Raw genomic sequence first — 19,321 nt, 5'->3', positions numbered from 1 at the left:
ATTGTAGCTGGTTGCAACACTATGGCGGTTGCAACACTATGGCAGGACAGTAAGGCGCAGTGCCCCTGGAATGGTAAAAACACTTCCAGGGACGCGGTTTGCACGGCCTCTGCCTCTGCAGTGAGGCAGCACCGTGCTTTTTTGGGGGGAAGGAAGCATGGGTTTCCCTGCCTCGCTGGATGAGTGAGGCATTTGGGAAACAGTGTTTCTCTGCCATGGTGCTTCCAGTTTTTCCAACACTCACCTTCTCTCCTGACGGAGCTCGGCTGGATGGGGAGGCTCTGTCAGGAGAGAAAGTGAGTGTGAGGAAAGGGAATGGAGACGGCTCCGTGGGCAGTGGCTGCTCTGGGGCCACTCGCACCTCAGCGTGTGAACTGCCCCGAGGCTCCACCGGCATCATTTATGCCGGTGGGACGCTGCTGCCCCCCACCCGTGCGGAATCCGCCTATGTCAAGAGAAAGCAAAAATTACAACTACTGCAGTTGGGATGAGGGGTAGAATTCGGAACGATTTTGTGCAGAACTGACCAAGGATGTGATGCCGCTGACCCTAATGCATTGTGTCCAGTGCAACCTCATATATGTTACTAGCCAAGAAACCTTTACTAGCCTACCTGTTTTTTCCATGCAGTATAACTCATTTCTAGCACATCAACAGCCTAAAACAGAATCCACTCTCTTATTTTCTTTCTGTTTGCCAGGAATCAAGTTGTATACCCCACTGCTGTGTAAGCAAGTTACTCTTTATAAGCCGGGGGATAGTGCTGCTTCAACAGACATCAGAAATCCTTTTGGTTTTAGTATTAATCAGAAATAGTGGGTGGGACCCCACCAGTCAACTTGTCAAAGTTTGAGGCCTTCCTTCAACTGAAGTAGCTCCTCTGCTAGAGGAGCCACAGAAATGGAGGAAGGTGGCAAGCTTCACTGAGCAGAGCATACAAGCCCCTCACTAAAGGCTGTTTCAGGATAGCCATAACTGCTGATTGTGAACATTGTCATAATACAAACTATTATAACCAGTTGTCGAAGGCTTTCACGGCCGGAATCACTTGGGTGCTGTGTGGTTTCCGGGCTATATGGCCGTGTTCTAGCAGCATTCTCTCCTGACGTGTCGCCTGCATCTGTGGCTGGCATCTTCAGAGGATCTGATGTTGGGAAAGCAAGTGGAGTATATATCTGTTGGAGTGTCCAGGGTGGGTGGGTGGCTCCACCCACCCTGGACACTCCAACAGATATATACTCCACTTGCTTTCCCAACATCAGATCCTCTGAAGATGCCAGCCACAGATGCAGGCGAAACGTCAGGAGAGAATGCTGCTAGAACACGGCCATACAGCCCGGAAACCACACAGCACCCAAATATTATAACCAGTTCCCTCCAAAAGGAGTATGCTTGATCAGTTTAAACCAGTGATGTAAGTTTTCTGGAAAAACAAGACTTGGAAAATGTGACAGTGGTCTCAATTGTATATAATCTGATTTAGTATGTTTATTTTGACCTGTTTTAAAAGTACCCCGTACGGATTTTATGTCCCAATAGCAACAAAAACCTAAATTAAAAGCTTTATATGGAAATTATTTTTATTGATAAATGTGTGAACATGTATGAGAAATATAATTTGTATTTCCTTGAATTATTCAACTTGAAGAAAAAGACTGAAAACTGTTGACACACTGATTTTAGCACACCCAAAGGACTATGTATGGTATGTGCTATGAACATACTGGTAGTTGCCAAGTAATCAATGTCAACAGAATTTAACTCTGATCCATGGAGGTCATGGGGACACTCAACTTCACAGTCACTCTTCATAACATTAGTACTACTATTTAGTTCCGTATCAGGTTGGTGATTACGCTGTCCCTTTACCATGATGTGAGAGGAGACACATCTATTTCAGCTTTGGGTTTTTTTTACCCTGCAAAGAAAGATGAGATCATAGTTTGATATTTAAAATTTGGATTATAATCTGAAATTGTGTCATCCCCCTTTCCACCCCCTCCACCCCCCCAGTTTGCATATCAGTGAAACATGTATGTACTCGCTCAAATTCACAGGGATAAGTGCCTGAATGTTAATTACCACTTTGAAATGGCCAACCTTGCCTTGGCATAAATTCATTGTTAATTTTATGAAGCAATGAATCTTTAGAAGTAGAAATTTTTTGCAGAAAAACAAAGCACTGTAAAATGTTCCATCCAACATCGCCGGTCTAAAGTAAATCATATAAAAAAGCAGCTTTGCTACCTTAAGTAAATTTGAATTTTTAAAATGTTTGTCAGTGCTTGCTACTTCCACGATTCAAAACCAGATGTAGTATGAGAAACTGATGCAATTTTTTTCCCCCAGCAGAAAGGAGCGTCCTATATCACTGGGCCTCTTTCCACTACCTCCAGGAGATGCAATTATTACACCTGACACTCAGAGAAGCGCAGCAGAAACTCCTGGGTCAGATAATTGGAAGTTCCGTGAACTAAGTCAACCACGCTCTCACACCAGCCTAAAGGTGAGCTAGTGTTTTAGGGAGCATTTTCCAGTCATGGACAATTTTTGGCAATATTTTCTACAGTAGCATTGTTGGTAGTTGATAACCTACATTCCCAATATCTGCCTTTAGTTATTACTCTTCTACATATGAGTCTTTCGAGGTAAGTGGACGGTGAGTTTTTTGTGTTCTGTGTCTTGATAAATGGCAGTGAGATGGCACTTGGTATTGTGGGAAGCACAAACTTTGATTTCTAGCTTTCTGGGAACACCATTTCATTCTTTTCATCCTAGATGTGTACAGCTTTTTATTTGTGCATTTATTGCCTTTATTAATTGACTAAAAGGTTATATTTTTCTGTTGGCTTATCAGCGTGTTCAGAGTTGTGATTGAGGTCTTTCATAGGAGAAGAAAACTTGAGAAAATAAATGAGGTTAGAAGCTAAAAATGATGTCCAGATTTAGATCAAAAGCCGAAAATTAAAAAAATGTGTAAAAAATCTGAAGTTTCCTTCTTGTAAGGGAATGCAAATTGTGTTGTGCCTTTCAGGTAGACCTGATAATCAAGGTGATAACATGTATGTATAGAGATATTTAAGATATTCTCCTTTCTGCCTCTAAATTGTACATGCCCACCTAGGAGTTCTTGAATGGCTTACTAAAATCAATGATGACTCAATTTCTATCAGTGTTAAAATTTTTTAGACAGCTCAAAACTGGAATCATGACAGCAACTGAATTGTTTGGGTTATATGACAACTATATAGCTACAGTTTCTATGCAGCAACAAGCAAAGGCAAACCATCTCTGAAAGTCTCTTGCCGTTAAAACCCTATGAGGTTGCCATAAGTTGCCTGTGATTTGACAGCAAAAATTTATTTTAAAGAAAATTGTCCACAAACCAAACTGAAAAGAAGTGATCATTTACATTCTACTACTTCTTTCTTTGGATAGTGTGAATTGGGAGCATCTGGTGAAGGGATATCTTTTGTGCTCTGTCTGGGGCATTTCATAGGAAAATACTGAAATATCCTGGGGTGAAAAGTACTGTGAAGTATTTAAATTATGTGAAGTAAATTAAAAACAAACACGCAAACTACCCATATATTGAAGACATGCCCCCTTCTGTTTCCTGTGACACAGTTCTGATATTAGGTGAGAATATTTTACAGTCTGGACCTATTTCCACGGGCGCTGAGCGGGGGTGCATCGGTCCTGGTAGGGGCGCAGGGGAAGGCGCAGCCTTTGCACAGGCTGCACTTTCCCCAACTGGCTTACCTGCTCCTGCTGGCTTTCGTCGCATTGTGGAGGCCAGGGGACATGCCCCTCTGGCCAGAGCGATGGCTCTGGAGATGGAAACCAGGGTGTGTCCCCTGGCCTCCACAATGTGACGGAATGCCAGCAGGAGCAGGTAAGCCAGTTGGGGAAGGCGGGAGGGAAATGCCGCCTTCCAGCTGCTGCCGTTTGCACGGTAGCGGCTGGAAGGTGCCACTTTTGAAAAACCTTGCTTGTGGAGTGAGGTTCAAAAGTAGCATTTCCGCGTTGCTTGGGCGGTGCGAGCACGGTGCTGCTGCATTGCAGCAGCGCCTGCTGTACAAACGCCTCCCCAGGGACGGCGTTTTTGCAGCCCCTGGGGTGCTGTATTCCGCCCGTGCGAAAACAGCCTCTGTGTACGTGACAAAATAATTATTTCACTTTAAGGAGAATATGGTGCAGAAAGTAGGTGTTCTAAAACTTTTAAATGGGTGTTGACTTGTGTGCAATAAAGCTCTTGAAATTGTGAAGTTTGCATAAGACCTTTTTTCAGCGTAACCAGGGTCATTTTCACAAGTCACTTAAGAGCTCATTTGAGTTTCCCTCTCGCTAGTTATTTCTCACATGAATATTAGTTCAGGCAAGGGCATGAAAGATAATAGACTAGAAAGGGCAATCGTGTGCAGGTTTTACAATTACATTATGGTATCAAAAAATGTTATAACCCTCCTTTTGTATAAATGTATTCCTGCTAAGTGTTATGGGAGCGGGTTTCCTTCCCTGACTTCAACTGGGAGTATTAGCACAACGCCCCTCCCCCCCACACCCCAAGATAAATATGATGGAACTGTAAATCTTCTGCTCTTGTATTCAGTAGTAGGAAACAGAAATTGGATAGGAGAACCCAGAATCCTGATCCTCATTCCTGATCACATAAGGGCCAATAAATGACATTCAGAAATTAAAATAATCAGATGGCATCATTAGCACACACACTTACTTTAGGAATTTATTAACAGGTCTTTAGTCAGAAAAATTTGCAAGCGTGAAATGTAAAACCAGAAATGAAACATTTCCAATCAGTAGAACTTTAATTATGCAACTGGGTTAGTCCTTTTCTTTGTTCAACTGTTCAAACTAATGACTGAAATTTCCGTGATTGTTTTTTTCTCCTTGGCAGTCAGGCCATTCGTTGGAAGTTTTTTGTTTGCTAAAGTCAGTGGTGTGTTTTCTGCATTCTTCCACAGATGCAGTTGGAATACAGAAGCTGAGAAATGTTTGCACAAAGCCAAGGTTTTATTCCCCTGCATGTGTGAGCTCTGGACTGCATTTTCCTTGTTTTTTTGAATTTTTAACAATGATGAAATAGAAAACAGGTGCTCAGCTGCATTGTGGGGTAGGTGGAGGCAGGCAATGGCAAAACACCTCTTAATGTCTCTTGCCTTGAAAACCCTGTGGAGTCGCTGTAAGTCAGCTGTGACTTCAGCAAGTGAGAGCAGCAGTTGAACTAAATTGGGTCACTGGAAATCTCTCCCAGAGGTTCTTTCCTGAGGCATCTGTGAAGGCTGGTCGATGAGTGATAATGGATTGCCCTAAAAAATGTAATAATGGATGTTCTCACATTGATTGGAAAAATGTGTTGCTGAAATCATGCCATAGAAACAGGCTTTCTGGATGCCATAAATGATTATGCATTTTAGTGATGGATTAAAGATCCAGTGACAGGGAACCATGTCCCTGGGCATGGTTCTGAGCAGAACTCAACATTCCTGCATATGTAGATGTTGTTGTACCAGTTGCAAATGGTGACTGCTGTTAGGTTCATCTTATATGTTAATAGAAAGTTGCTCAGAAGTACTACTCAGTCACATTTGATTTCAAAAGAGAGAGCTTTGCAAAAATGCAGGGACTAATTAGGAGGAAGCTGAAAGACAAAATCAAGGAAGTAAACTATCTCCAGGAAGTTTGGACCTTATTTAAAATCATATTAAAATAAAATGCAGGTTAAAAAAGATATCACCAAGTCTAAAAGGGCGCCAGTGTAATTAGTGATGAAATGAGTTAGCAATAGGGCAAGCAAAAGTAGAATTTGAGTAGATGGTTAAAGGTGACCAGTCAGCATTTCCTGACCTGTCAGAAAGAGAAACAGGCAAGGAAAGTGAGCAATTGGATGACAGTGGAAGGATTGTCTGAGAAAAACTGATGAATAACAGAAATCAAATGAATTCTTTCAGTCTGTTTTCACTGTGAAAAATGTAGAACAGAGACCTATGATGAACCTGCTGTTCTTGAAAAGGGTTTTTGAAGGACTGACTCAAATAGAAGTGATGATATATCAAGTTAAAGGACCACAAGCAAATTAAAAACAAAGAGTCTTTTGGTCCTGGTGGCACACACTCAAGAGTTCTTAAAAACTTAGATGGAAAATGGTTGTCCTTCTAATCTCTATGTGTAATCTATATATATAAAAATGGAACCATACGTTTGTTGCTTCGAGAATAACCCCACACCTGCTGGCCCAAACGCTCTGAAAATTTCACAGACACTTACTCATTCCCCCGACTGTGTTCTTACGTACCTCCCGCTGTCAGACAACACACCTGAGCGAGGTAAAACATCTTTTTCCTGGCGCACCAGGCCATGAAGCTGCCTGTGTGTAACTGTCACCCTTAGAATGTTCGTGCTCTTAGAATGTTCGCTCAGATGGCCAGATATGAGCAGTGAAAACAGTACATAGGCAATAACTCGTGTGGACGTGACACATATACACATGTTGCCGTGTGAGACATCAGGTGGGGTCCCCCCTCACACACAGGTACCTTTCACTCTCTGTGCCTTACCCACTTCTACCACACAACACACCTACTCTCATACACATTCAGCGGAGGGAGAGGGAAGGGACAGAGGGGGAGGCATGCAAGGGAAGAGAAGTGGGGGAGGGGACAGAGAGTGAGGGGTGGTATGCAAGGGAGGAGAGAGAGCAGGCCCAGCATCTGGATATGACCCTCCCACCCTAGCAGAGGAAGATGGAAGGGAGGGAGGGGGAGGGGTGGCATGCAAGGGAAGAGAAGTTAGGGAGGGGAGAGAGTGAGGGGTGGCATGCAAGGGAGGGGAGGGAGGAGGCCCAGCATCTGGATATGACCCACCCACTCTAGCAAAGGGAAAGGGGAAGGAGATAGGGGGATGGGTGCCATGTAAGGGAACAGAAGTCAGGGAGGGGAGAGAGTGGGGGGTGGCATGCAAGAGAGGGGAGGGAGGGCCCAGCCAGCCTAGATTCCCTGAATACTGAGGTTACAGTTCAGAAAACCAGGTTGCCTCCAAGGCAGGCGTTACTCAGGAGTAAGCTCGGTAAAGCAACCGTGTAATACTTTGAATGGCTGAGTCGCGCCCCTCAGAGGGTTTACTCAGAAGCGACACCCATTGCCATCACCCCAACTTACTCCCAGGTAAAGGATCATGACCAGTCAGCCTAGATGTGTGGGAGGGGTGCCTTTCCATTCTCCCCCAAGGAATGCGGTCACACACATCAATGACATCGCACAGTATCAGCCTGCACGTTTCCATGAGCACGTACTGCTGGCCTCTGCAATTGATTTGCTGCTACTGTTCCTTTCCCATTCCACCACAATAAGCCACAGCAACGCGTGGCTGGGCCCCGCTAGGTTTTTTTCTAAAATCGGCTTCCTCACTAGACTAGAAAGTAGAAAATATAACATTTTAAATAAAAGGGTTTCAGAGGAGATCCTGGAAATTATAGGCCAGATAGCCTGACTTTTGTTCTAGCAGAAATATTTATGAAAAATAGATTAAGCATCTAATAGGTGCCAGCCACAAATCCAGGCAAAAAGTCAGGAGAAAATGCTACTAGAACACGGCCATACAGCCCAGAAACCACACAACACCCTAGATTAAGCATCGTGTGAAAGAAGCTGTCTGCTCAGGGAAAATTGGTATGACTTGTGCAAAAGGAAGCCTTACCTTACCAGCCTTTTGGAATTCTTGGAGAGGATGGTTAACAAACATATGGACAAGGGTGATCTGGTAGAAGCCATATATGCAGACTTCCAAGTACCTGATGGCCAAGCCTCCTGAGTAAGTTTAACAATCACAGGATAGCATGGCCAATCTTCTTATGGATTTAAGTTGGTTGAACTGGAAGCTGAAAGTGGAGGGAAATGAGAAATGGGATTCCATGAAGACTGATATTGCAACTGGTGCCATTTAACGTGTTCATAAGTGATATGGAATTGGGGGTTAGTTATATAGTAGTCAAGTTTGCAGATGATACCAAATTCGTGATAATGAAAACCAAATCAGATTGTAAAGAGCTCCAGGAAGATCTGTTCACACTGAATTACATAGCAAGGTGAGCAAAATGATATATACTGGAGGGGGAAAAAAATCTTAACTCCAAATATATATTGAGAAAGTCTAAATTAACAAAAAGCGAGATGGCAAAAAAGAAGAAGCCAGAACTATGTTAGGCAAGGGCATACTGCCTTGTACCCAGTAATCCATTAATGGATGGTATATTGAGTTCTGTTGTCTTCTCATTTTCATCAGTCAGAAGAGGCTGCAGGAACAATAATTCCTGTGGTCAAAGGATGTTGGAATGAGCAGATATGATATTTCTCCTTGCCTTTGGCTGAGCTGCACTTGCAGAAGAGGAAGGAGGAACAATTTCTCCTTTCGTCTCCTCACTCCATGCTCCCCCACACCGTGCAAGCTATTCCTCTACTTTGAGAGGATAGGCTACATTAGTGGGATGAAAGTGCATGGGAGGCGGAGCAGGATGAGGCAACTCCTGCGTGAACCCTATTCAAGCTTTAAACTGTACCTCCCTCCTGACATGTCACACAATGAGCTAGACTTGCAATTGAAAGCACGGGTCTGGTGCTGTCAGTTGTGGCTTGCTCTTAGTCTCCTTTAAGGCTTTTTTTTTTAAAGTGTTGCTTCAATGTTGATGTTGAATTGTCTTGAGAGGTTTTCTATATACTTCTATAACACAAAATATGGTATTGCCTTTGTGACCCTTGGTCAGTATAAATGGATCTATTTGAAATACCACTCTTTTGTGTTGCTTTATTATGCATATGTTTAGCAAGTGTTCTGAAAAATGTGAAGTTTACCATTGAGCACTATCTATATAAAAATGCTATGCTTATAAAATGAATATTATGTCTGACCAAGTGGGATGGTGGTGGTGGCAGTCTGGTATTTTTTGGAGTGGGTGGGTGAGTGGATATAGCAAAATGTGCATGAGAGAGAGAGAGACCCTCTGGACCCTTTCCCATCTCTTGCCTTACCTCAGCGTGCGTCATCTCTGCAGGCTTTTTTTTTCTGTTCCAGCTCTGAACAGAGTGAGAATGGTGCTTCCAATTACGGAGCATAGACAAGCAGGAGGAGTGATGTCAGCTACTCTTATCCACACATACTTTTGCTAACTCTGTTTTTGGAGATTTGAACAGGGCAAATATATACTTAAATAATCATGGCTTCTCTTGTTCCATCTAATTTGGCTTTTAGTGTTGGCAGCTTTTGATACTGTGTGGTCCTTTATTCCCAGGCCAGTATGTTTTAGTCCTTTGTGTGTTCAGTTTCTAGTATTAATAGATGTAGTATTAATAGATGATTATGCAGAAAAAAAGCAGCTTGTGTTGTAAAGAAAACACAGGGCGGCTGTGTCAGAAATAATTTGTAAAATTTATTCCATCTATTCCCAGATAAAAAAAGCTGTGTATTTAACCTTCTACAAAAATGTCAGTATAAAGGCTTATTCATGGAAGGAAGAATTTGATAGGATTTCTTACATATCTTTGCCTGCTTTTTGAACTCTACAATGGAGCATTTTGTGCTGAGTGGCTTGCTTTTCTATAACTTCTTCATTCCTTATATAGCCATCATGTTGTAACAACGCAATTGACTATGTAATCAACTGTGCAAGAGAAGAAGAGAGGCTGGTTCATGAAGGTGGTGTGCACTATGGTAATGGAGGACAGGGCCTCTAAAGGTAGCATTATTTACAGTAAGGGAGAGATATGTGTTTATTCAGTGGAATGGACCTCTTGTAGGATGTCATCATTTGTCTCTAGATGGTCTGAAAGCCGGCTACTTTCTTGGTTGACCCATTTATATTGCTGCTTGTAAGAGTGACGTGTGTAAACATAGTATAAATAGAACATTTTAATCCCTCCCTTCCGCCGAAGAGCTTAGGGCATCATTCTGGGTTCAGTCTTCTTCCGTTTGACCTGCCCAGCAGCTCAGAGGTAGGTTAAATAAAAACCAAAACCAAAAAATGGTTCACTTCTGCTAAATGCATTTTGTAGCCAAGGGTCAATCAAACATGAAGCTGCAAACCACCCAGCAGTTTGCTTACTCCTTGAAATTAAAGGTACATGTAGCCTCCATTCAGATTGAGCCTGGGGAATAAGGGGGTGGGGGAAGAAATCCAGTAATATTTTATCAACCTGAAACATTCCATTTTGCAGCTGTTTTCTCTCTTGAGGCATGGGTATGGGTATACCTGCATATTTCCATGGTGTGGGGAGGGGTGGCAAATAGTAACTCTGTAGGGTTGTTTCATGTTGGGACAACTGTGTGTGAGAGAGAGTGAGGGGAAAGGGGTAGACCCTTTAAGAAATTATGCCACAGGCTCGATCTGTATCAGGCCTAAGCACCCCTGCTATTTAAAAAGCTTTGTTTAATTTGGCCATGAGTGAAGATCTGAACATGGATCTACTGGATCAGTCAAATGCTGTCCAGATTACCACACTGGCTTTATTTATGTGAGTAGTATTACTTCAAGGACTTGCACAACATCTCAGCTCCTCTCCTATGAACAGGAAATTCTCCTTTAGTCAAGGAGGGTGACTAGCATGTGGGATTACTCCTCCTGTCTGCTTTAGTAATAATAGACATTTTCGCACCAGGAAAGGCAACGTATGAACTGGCTTCAGTATCCATCCAGGAATGTCATGATAAAATTATGCATAAAGTTCTATAATTCTTTCAAATTTTTCTGTCCTTTAGGATGAACTCTCTGATAGCCAAGCAGGTTCAAAATCTACTACACCAATATCAGATGCACCTGCGCTTGCTGAAACTCCCCTGAATGAAAGCAGTGAAGGACTTGTGAAGAGCTCGGATACAGGGGACAAGAAAACAGACACAGGGAAACACATTGAAGTACAAGTAGCTCAAGAAACAAGAAATGTATCCATCGGTAAGTTCCTCAAACAGTTGTGTGGCTATAGTTAATATTTTGAGAAATTCTAAAATCCAAATGTATGACTTTATTAAAAGATAAGATTGGCAGATCTGTGTTTTAGAAAACCAGCTATGTTAATATTTAGGACTGTTTAAATATTGTGACACAGGAAGCACCCACCAGGCATTCCGTTGAGGCCCGGCTGTTTCCATCTACCCCCCATGGGTATGTGCCACTCCACTGCAGGTGTATTGCGATTGTCGTCATCATTATTGGTCTACCATCTGATAGTGGTATTTATCATATAAATTTTAGATCGTACTTGGGTTTCCAATTTTATGGGTCTACATATGTCAAGATGTTTCTTATTGTATTGGTGGTGATCTGTAAATCGCCGTGAGCCACTTTTGGGAGGGGCGATTAAGAAATCTGAGAAATAAATAAATATAGAAAACATTATGCACACTGCAAAACAAAGTTGGCTTGGGCTTCTTTATCCAGTGTATGTTAGATTAACTGTATATATACAAACTCATGTGCTGGTGGAATTCTGCTTTCTGAAGGCCTAGCACTTTGATCCGCAATACAGGTTTCATGAGCAGGGTTAATTGATATTTGCTTCTGTTCCCCTTCTGTTAATTGATATTTGCTATTTTCTTCCCAAGGTTCTAATGAAAATGAAGACAAATCTGAAGTTCAGGCAATCATTGAATCCACCCCTGAACTGGATATGGATAAAGACCTTAGTGGATATAAAGATTCAAGGTATTTGGCTGATGTCTTTTAGCCAGTGAAGAATTTAGAAAAAATTAAAAAGTTATAACCATCTTTGATTAAGGCAAATGCCTCTGCAGCCCTAAGTGGTTCAGTTAGCCACAGTGCCATTTATAGTTTTACATAAGGTGCTTAGGAAGGTCAGAAACTCTATGGATACATCCTGTGCTACCTCAGCTGAGTTACCAACAAGTTCCAAGCATTTTACGCAGGGTCCCTCAGTAAGTTAAGGGCAGTTTGCCAGCTTTGTGCTTCCATTCTTTCCAAGCGCCAGGCGCAGAGTGAAGGACTTACACCCCTTAGACGTGCAGAGGACTTGGGAGAAGAGGGGAGAAGAAGAGTAACATAAACCAAATTGATGTTGGGGTAGAAAGGAAATTAGGTGTGTCAGACTAGCAATGGAGAAGAAGACAAAAGGTGGGAAGAGAAGAGAAGACGAGTATTTCAGTGTGATGGTTATGACTTGTGTGCCCCACCCTTCTGCTTAATGGAGGTCTGCCTCCCTGTAGCAGTTTACAGATGAATTTGCAACTTTATGAGCAAGAACTGTCAGATGGATGCAATGGTTAAGAAGGTTGTTGGTGGATCAGCTGAGTAGATAGAACAGGACATTTTCTATCTAGAAGAGGACATTTTTAGTATAGTTTAAATAGGTCTTGACTTCAGAGTTGAAAATTCATTAATCTACTTGTAAAATGGATTTGGGTCTGGTTGATGGTGGTGGAAAGTGCCCTGAAGTCTCAGCTGACTTATGGCAACCCCACGGGGTTTTCAAGACAAGAGAAGCTGAGAGAAGGTTTGCCATTTCCTGGATTGGCTGAGCAAGCCTGTGCTTCTTTGGTGGTTTCCCATCAGATTACTAACCAGGGCTGACCCTGTTTCTCTTCCAAGATCTGATGAGATCAGGCTAGCCTGGGTCTACACAGGTAAGCAGTATCTGGAAACTTAATTTTCAACTTGAAATTCTGTTGTACAGCACTCCTACCAAAGGCATAGAGAACAAGGCATTTGATCGTAATACAGAATCGCTCTTTGAAGAGTTATCTTCTGCTGGCTCTGGTCTGATTGGGGATGTAGACGAAGGAGCTGACTTGCTGGGTAAGTGGATATTTCAAAATCTGCCATTGTTGATAAATAGAGAAAATAAATGGAAATTTAAGAACTATGAAGATAATTGCTCTATGGCTATTAAAGATTAAATTGTGTTTAAAGAAGTTTTGAAATAAGATGGTTAAATTTTTACTATGTCATATTCCTTTTGAATTCTTTGCAGATGGTTTAATGAGGATGAAAACTTTCATTCTGTTCTAAAATGTGCCTACCAATTTGCTCAAACCTTGCAGAGTGATAGCGCAGGTTTGAAAGAAGGGTAGCTTGCGGGCAGTCTCCAGGCAGGAATCAAGTATTTTGTCATGGGAAGCTCTGAAGCCATTCCGAGAATCTCCAGTCTGTACAATAAATTGCTGGTTTTTCAAGGAAGGTATAAGTCAGTATCCTTCCTCCTCAATTAATCATATCCAGGCATTGAGTTCTAGGATCAAACTCACATCTCCCCGAGTATGGCCCATATCTCTTTATTGTAACTCATGACGAATGCCTTGGTGCTAATGTGGGCAAGGTGCCCTCTGAATTCCCACTTAATTCCAGTTTCTTTGTCAACGTTGATCTTGCACTGTGTAATTTAATCAAATTTCCTAGAGATGAAACAAAATTGTTCCGTTCAGTTGTTCATAGAAGCATCCAGTGGCATCAAATTGTACTACTTCCTGATCCCCAGGCGCTGGGTGCTATAATATGGTTGAGTTAGAATTTTGTATGCATGATGATCAGGCAGTTGATGTCAAAAAAAGATTAGAAGTTGGTGGAGTCCCTTTGCCAACATACTCTGAAAATTGTTTGGGGTGATCAGATTTTTCTTACGAGTTCATTAATGAAGCCCACATTAAAAACAACATAAAAAGGCCTCATTTCTTCCCCCCTTTCTTTTAAACGTTTAAACAAATTGTAACTTTTAATCCATATGATAAATGAAGGTAGAGGCCATCCAGGAATTTTCTAGTAACTATTGACCATTCTGCCTCTGGTGATCGACGGCATCTAGTGCCGAGGCAGGAGATGGGTCAGTATTCCAGAAGTCTCTGTAGAGATATGGTTGTCATCTGAAAAAAAAGAGAACCCTGCTGTGTATGTGTTTTTTTTTTGTAAACCTGTGTGCCAGCTATGAGAACTTTTAATGTAAAAATCATAAGTGTGGGCTAGCTGGCAAGATTTGAGTACTGCTGGAATTCCATCAAGTGCAAGCCAATGCTGTACATTTTACTGACTGTGCCTGTTTGAGCTGTGCAACCTATGTATGTGTTGGCTGGTTGAGCTCTGCCCTAGTGCACCATTTATTTGGTGTTCTGTTGGATTTATGTAGTGGATCCATCTCTCTTGTAGCTTTCTCTCCCTTTTAACACTCAATTCTGTTGAGTCAGGAGAGATGGAGTAGATAATGACAAGCTGTATGATGACTTGGTAACAGCAGCAGCAGGTATGGGGGCTGCACTTACACCTACTTCCCTATGGTGTATGATGTTCACTGTGGACAGGAATACAAACATAGGCTCACCTTACCATATTGGCCAGAAGCAACCACAAAACAGAACAGCAAAACCATATCTTCTTCTATACTGTGGTTCCACTGAAACCTAGAATGAATCTTTAACCGTGGGCCCCATCTAAGTGTTAGAATTTTAAAATAAAAAATTGGCCACCCTAGCTTTGAAAGTGTGCATGCAGGATTAGGTTAAAAAAAGACAGCTAATTGTCATGCTGCAGATGAATATGATGAAGTATTATGACTTCATCATACAAGCATGGTGTAGGAGTTAAGAGCAGGTAGACTCTAATATGGAGAACCGGGCTTGATTCCCTGTTCCTCCACATGAATGGCGGACTCTTCTATTGTGAACTGGATTTGTTTCCCCACTCCCACATATGAAAGCTGTTGGGGTGACTGGCTAGTGACAGCTCTTTCATAACTTGCCCAGCCCCACCTACATCACAAGGTGTCTGTTGGGGGAGAGGAAGGGAAACCCTCTTTGAGTATCCTTACAGGAGAGAAGGGGTTGGGTATAAACTCTTCTTCCTTTAGTCACTTTGTGGAATGTTCATGATGAGTTTAGAATAGATTTTTATTTAATTGTCCTTTGAATAATCAAATTTGTTTATACCACTTAGACAAAGAAATTATTTCTTTAACATCAGGAATGACAACATTCTTCTCTTGTTCATCTAAAATTATTGCCTTTTTAAATAAATATATTTCTTCATTTATGCTGTATAGCCATATTTGCCAAGGGTGCTGTCCTCTGAGAAGTGCTTCATTATTTCAGTGCCTTTTCAAGGCACATGTACATTAGCTAATTTGCTTGGTAAACTTGATGTTAGAGTTTGTACTAGCAAAGGACCTCCAACGATTTGTGAGGAGCATCTCATTTCAAAAGCTCCCATAGCCTTCTCCCCTTTTCCTGTCTCCTTCACTCCTTCCCACTCACTAGCCAACCTACCCTTTATCTGTATCTGTCTTCAGCTTTTCCCTTCTTCCCTCTAGTTGTACAATGTTGGTCACTAGGCCTGGTCATGGGGAACCTGCAGTGACTTGCTGGAGGCATTTCATTTTCTTCTGTATCCCTCTCTCAAAGTATTTCCTCTTTCCCTTCTCCTAGTAACATCCATAACCTCACCATTCCCTAGTTCCGTCTCTCCTTTCCACACACCCAGTCTGCATTTTATCTGCCCCCCTCCATCTTCAGCTATATTATTTGTTTGCTACAGTTATATCCTTTCTTCCTCCACAATGGGGGACCCAAATACTATTACTATTTAATGTTGTTTAATATCACAGCTGCCAGTTCTTTAGCAGGTTGTTGGCCTTTCATTACAATTTAAGCTTCAGCCAGAGGCTTAGAAGTTGTAAAGTATCGGTGTAGTATTTGTGCAGATCACATCAGGGTTGCCTTCTGAATCTGACAGATATTGATTTTGTCAATTTGAAGATGATGACGATTTCATTCAACTTACAAAGTGCTCTCCCCTTCAGATGGTGAACATCAGTAAATTATACAATTAAAGCAGTATACAACAACATAGATTCCATGCTGGGGTGCCCTTTCATATGTACACCAGCAAGGACTAGGACAGCAGCAATAAACCCATGACAAACAAAGAAAGAAAGAGAGAGGAGAGACCAGCAAAGATGGAATACCCTTGCTGCTCTCAATTGTAGGCCTGGCGGGACAACCTCATCTTACAGGGCCTGCGGAACTGCAGTAGATACCACAGTGTACATCATTCTCTTCATTTTATCTTCCCAATAACCCTGTAAGGGGGTGGTATGTGAGAGTGTGTGACTGGACCAAGATCACCCAGCAGGCTTTCATGGCAAAGTGGGGATTTGAACCTGGGTCTTCCAGATCCTTCTTTGAAAATCTATCCACTGTGCATGCTGGCTTTTGTGGGGTGGCTGTTGTTGAACAAGAGCAAGCAGCTGGGTGTAGAGAAATACTGCAAGTGGTATCAACTTGCTGCTGTATAGTAATGAGTCCTTGTTTTCTGGCCAAAACAGCCCTGGAAAGGGCGCTGCCCTCTATCCCTGCCATTTGCCAATGTTTTAGGCTTGGTTTCTGTTAGTAAAACTGTTGTAGCTACCTGCATAGTGTAGTGGTTAAGAGCAGTGGACTCTAACCGGGAGAGCTGGGTTTGATTCTCCACTCTTCCACATGAGCAACGGACACTAATCTGGTAGACTGAGCCCCCCCCCCCCCCCCATACACACTTTTCCACATGAGCAGCAGATTTTAATCTAAAGAACAAGGTTTGTTCCCCCACTCCTTCACATGAAGCCTGCTAGTCACCCTTGGGCTAGTCAATGTCACAGTTCTTTCCGGACTCTCTCAACCTGTTTCACAAAGTGTCTGATGCAGGGAGGGGAATGGAAAGCAATTGTAAGCTGCTATGAGACTCCTTAAAGGTAGAGAAAAAGCAAAGTATAAAAACCAACTCTTCTTCATCTTCCTAGTAATGGCTACTGAGGGCATTGGTTTCTTAAAACTTACATTCTCAGCTGAAGGTGCAGTTGGAATGCAGTTTCTGAAGCTATTGACAAGGTTGCCCTTCTACAACCACTTCCACCCATGAGGCTCCCTAGTTTACCTCAGAACTGGGTACCTGAAAAGCTGAGCGATGTCTAGAATGACTTTGGCAGTGAACACATACTGGATTTGTTCAATTATCCTATATAGCCCACTGGAAAACCTATGAAGTGGTGGTGAAGGTGGCAAAGAAATGTTACTACTCTTCTACTATAGCAGTAGCTAGTATGCAACCATCCTGATTGTTAAAAGTAGTTCAACAATTGCTGATGCCAAAATCTTAGCCTTTATTGTCTTAGAAAGAGATAGCTAGCTGTCATGTCGAAAATATGCTCTGCCCTGGATGTCAGTTGTTACATAGACCAGAAGACAAAACTGATACACTGCCTGCTCCATTTATGGATCATTTTGTCCCATTTTCTCTAATGGATACTGACAAGATTTTGAGATCAGTAAAGGCCACTACTTGTACTCTGGATCCTTGCCCAACCTGGCTGCTAAAATTGTGTAAGGCCTACATCAGTGGTGGCGAACCTTTGGCACTCCAGATGTTATAGACTACAATTCCCATCAGCCCTTGCCAGCATGACCAATTGGCCATGCTGGCAGGGGCTGATGGGAATTGTAGTCCATAACATCTGGCGTGCCAAAGGTTTGCCACCACGGGCCTACATCAACCAACCCTTACTATCTATCCTAAATCAGCCACTAACTCAGGGCACCTCTGCTCAAACACTCAAAGAGGCAGTTATCCATCCACTGCTTATCGTTAACAGAAAAATGATGTGGCCAGTTATTGCCCAGTCACTGACCTAACCTTTCTTAGCAGAATGGGTGAGATAACAGTAATGGACCAACTGCAGATCTTGAATAATTCATCTGTTCTAGACCTCTTTTCAGTTTGGCTTTAGGCAAGAGATGGCTCTGCTGTCTTTAGTTGACAACTTCCATCTGAGTGTGGACCATGACTATTCTTGTTTGTTGCTACTATTGGACCTCTGCAGGCTTTGATAGATCTTGTTATGTTGCTTGGAGGCAGAAGAAAGTCTCAAAGGATATACACTGAAGTGGTTCAAATAATTTATCACGGACTGGATTGATGGGGTTTCTGTTGGAGGCCAGCTGTCATCAGTGTAGAACCTATTCTGTGAGGTTCCACAGGGCACAGTTTTATACCCTGTGCTTTGCAATCTCTATGAAAAGCCCTTTGGACAAATCATTTGTAGATTTGAGGTTGGATGTCAACAATATTCAGATGATACTCAGCTCTATATCTTGTCGTTCAAATGCCTTTGGTGATGCACTGGAGGTCCTGAATCACTTCGTATGCAAGAGAAGTTGGTGGAATTTCCTTCTTGCAACCCCCACACACTTGACATTTTGTTATCTGAAGGGGCCTTGTGCCTTAGTTTTTCAGGGTGCTAGGTTAAAAGAAGGGAAGTTATGATCTGCTTCTGCTGACCCTTTTGACTTTTAGGAGCTTGGATCCAACCAAACACATTTCGCTTTAGAGAAAAGTATCAAGTGTTTCATGATCAATATTTTGCTGCAGAGCTGGTTTGTAAACAGTGTTCATTTTGAAAGATTTTCCTAGGCGCAACTAGAGCTGTTTTGTAATATGATCCAGTGCTTTTAATAATTCTACCAGGCTTGGGATCTTTTCAGGGAGGACCTAGAAGCCTCACTGACTTTCCATATAAATAATCTAAATACATTTTATTTGTATGCATTTCTGTGGTATTTTTAGGGAAAAAATGTGTTTTATAATTTTTAACGTGAATGACCTAGATCATGTTTATTCACAGAAACACAGCGTGTAAGTTTCACAACCAAGTCTACATGGACTGCAATTCTGTTTTTATTTACATTACAGGGAAATGTTCTGAATAAGTAGTTTGACATGCTGTGTATTGTTTCATTTGATTTATGGTGCACAATTCTACAAAATGAGTTAATTGGGATTCTCTAATCTGCTTTCTCTTGGGCTGCATACCCAGGGGAATATTCTGGTGTGTATGCTTTTTCTATATTTTGAAAGTGACCATATTAAAATTCAACATTCATGACTGCTGATCTCATAATGTATGTGCTTTTAAAAAACAATCTTGCTTTGTATATTTTATTTTGCCTAATAATTTTCTGTTAGGGATGCCTGCAGTTAAAAGAGTAGTGCAAAAACTCCAGTATTCTTTCTGGACAAGATTTATAAAATGATTCTTTTAAAAAGCCAAATCACAAGTATTCATAGAAGGAAAGGGAAACCCATTTTCTTTCAAATTGACTAACATCTATACAAATGATGCCTTCTACAAACCCTCCAAGTAGAAGTGTGTTTTGGGGTAAGCACATGACTAGGACTTTAATTCTGGAATCATCTTTACTAGGTCCCAGTTACTGAGTGCATGATGGAGGGACAATCCTTTATCTTTAAAACATGCCATACACATTGTAGTATGCAAATACAACT

General features: G+C 41.9%; 1 protein-coding gene across 14 annotated transcripts in view; it reads left to right on the top strand.

Annotated features, from left to right (window-relative positions):
• The window catches only part of SPAG9 (sperm associated antigen 9), a 115,241-nt gene that overhangs the window by 39,326 nt on the left and 56,594 nt on the right, over positions 1-19,321 (top strand). For 4 of the 14 annotated variants that reach the window (XM_048488219.1, XM_048488217.1, XM_048488226.1 and 1 more), the window contains 5 exons: positions 2,353-2,506; positions 10,768-10,960; positions 11,611-11,710; positions 12,696-12,817; positions 18,852-18,863. In XM_048488219.1, the coding sequence (XP_048344176.1) occupies positions 2,353-2,506; positions 10,768-10,960; positions 11,611-11,710; positions 12,696-12,817; positions 18,852-18,863 (581 nt within the window). Of the gene's footprint in view, positions 1-2,349; positions 2,507-10,767; positions 10,961-11,610; positions 11,711-12,695; positions 12,818-18,851; positions 18,864-19,321 lie in introns of all 14 variants that reach the window. The other 10 variants (XM_048488218.1, XM_048488222.1, XM_048488216.1 and 7 more) reach the window with 3 other exon arrangements.

This window comes from Sphaerodactylus townsendi, linkage group LG03 (assembly GCF_021028975.2).
Source record: "Sphaerodactylus townsendi isolate TG3544 linkage group LG03, MPM_Stown_v2.3, whole genome shotgun sequence".
In the NCBI taxonomy this organism is placed as follows: Eukaryota; Metazoa; Chordata; class Lepidosauria; order Squamata; family Sphaerodactylidae; genus Sphaerodactylus; species Sphaerodactylus townsendi.
The sequence above is the reverse complement of the archived record's forward strand: the minus strand, read 5'-3'. Positions and strand labels throughout refer to the sequence as shown.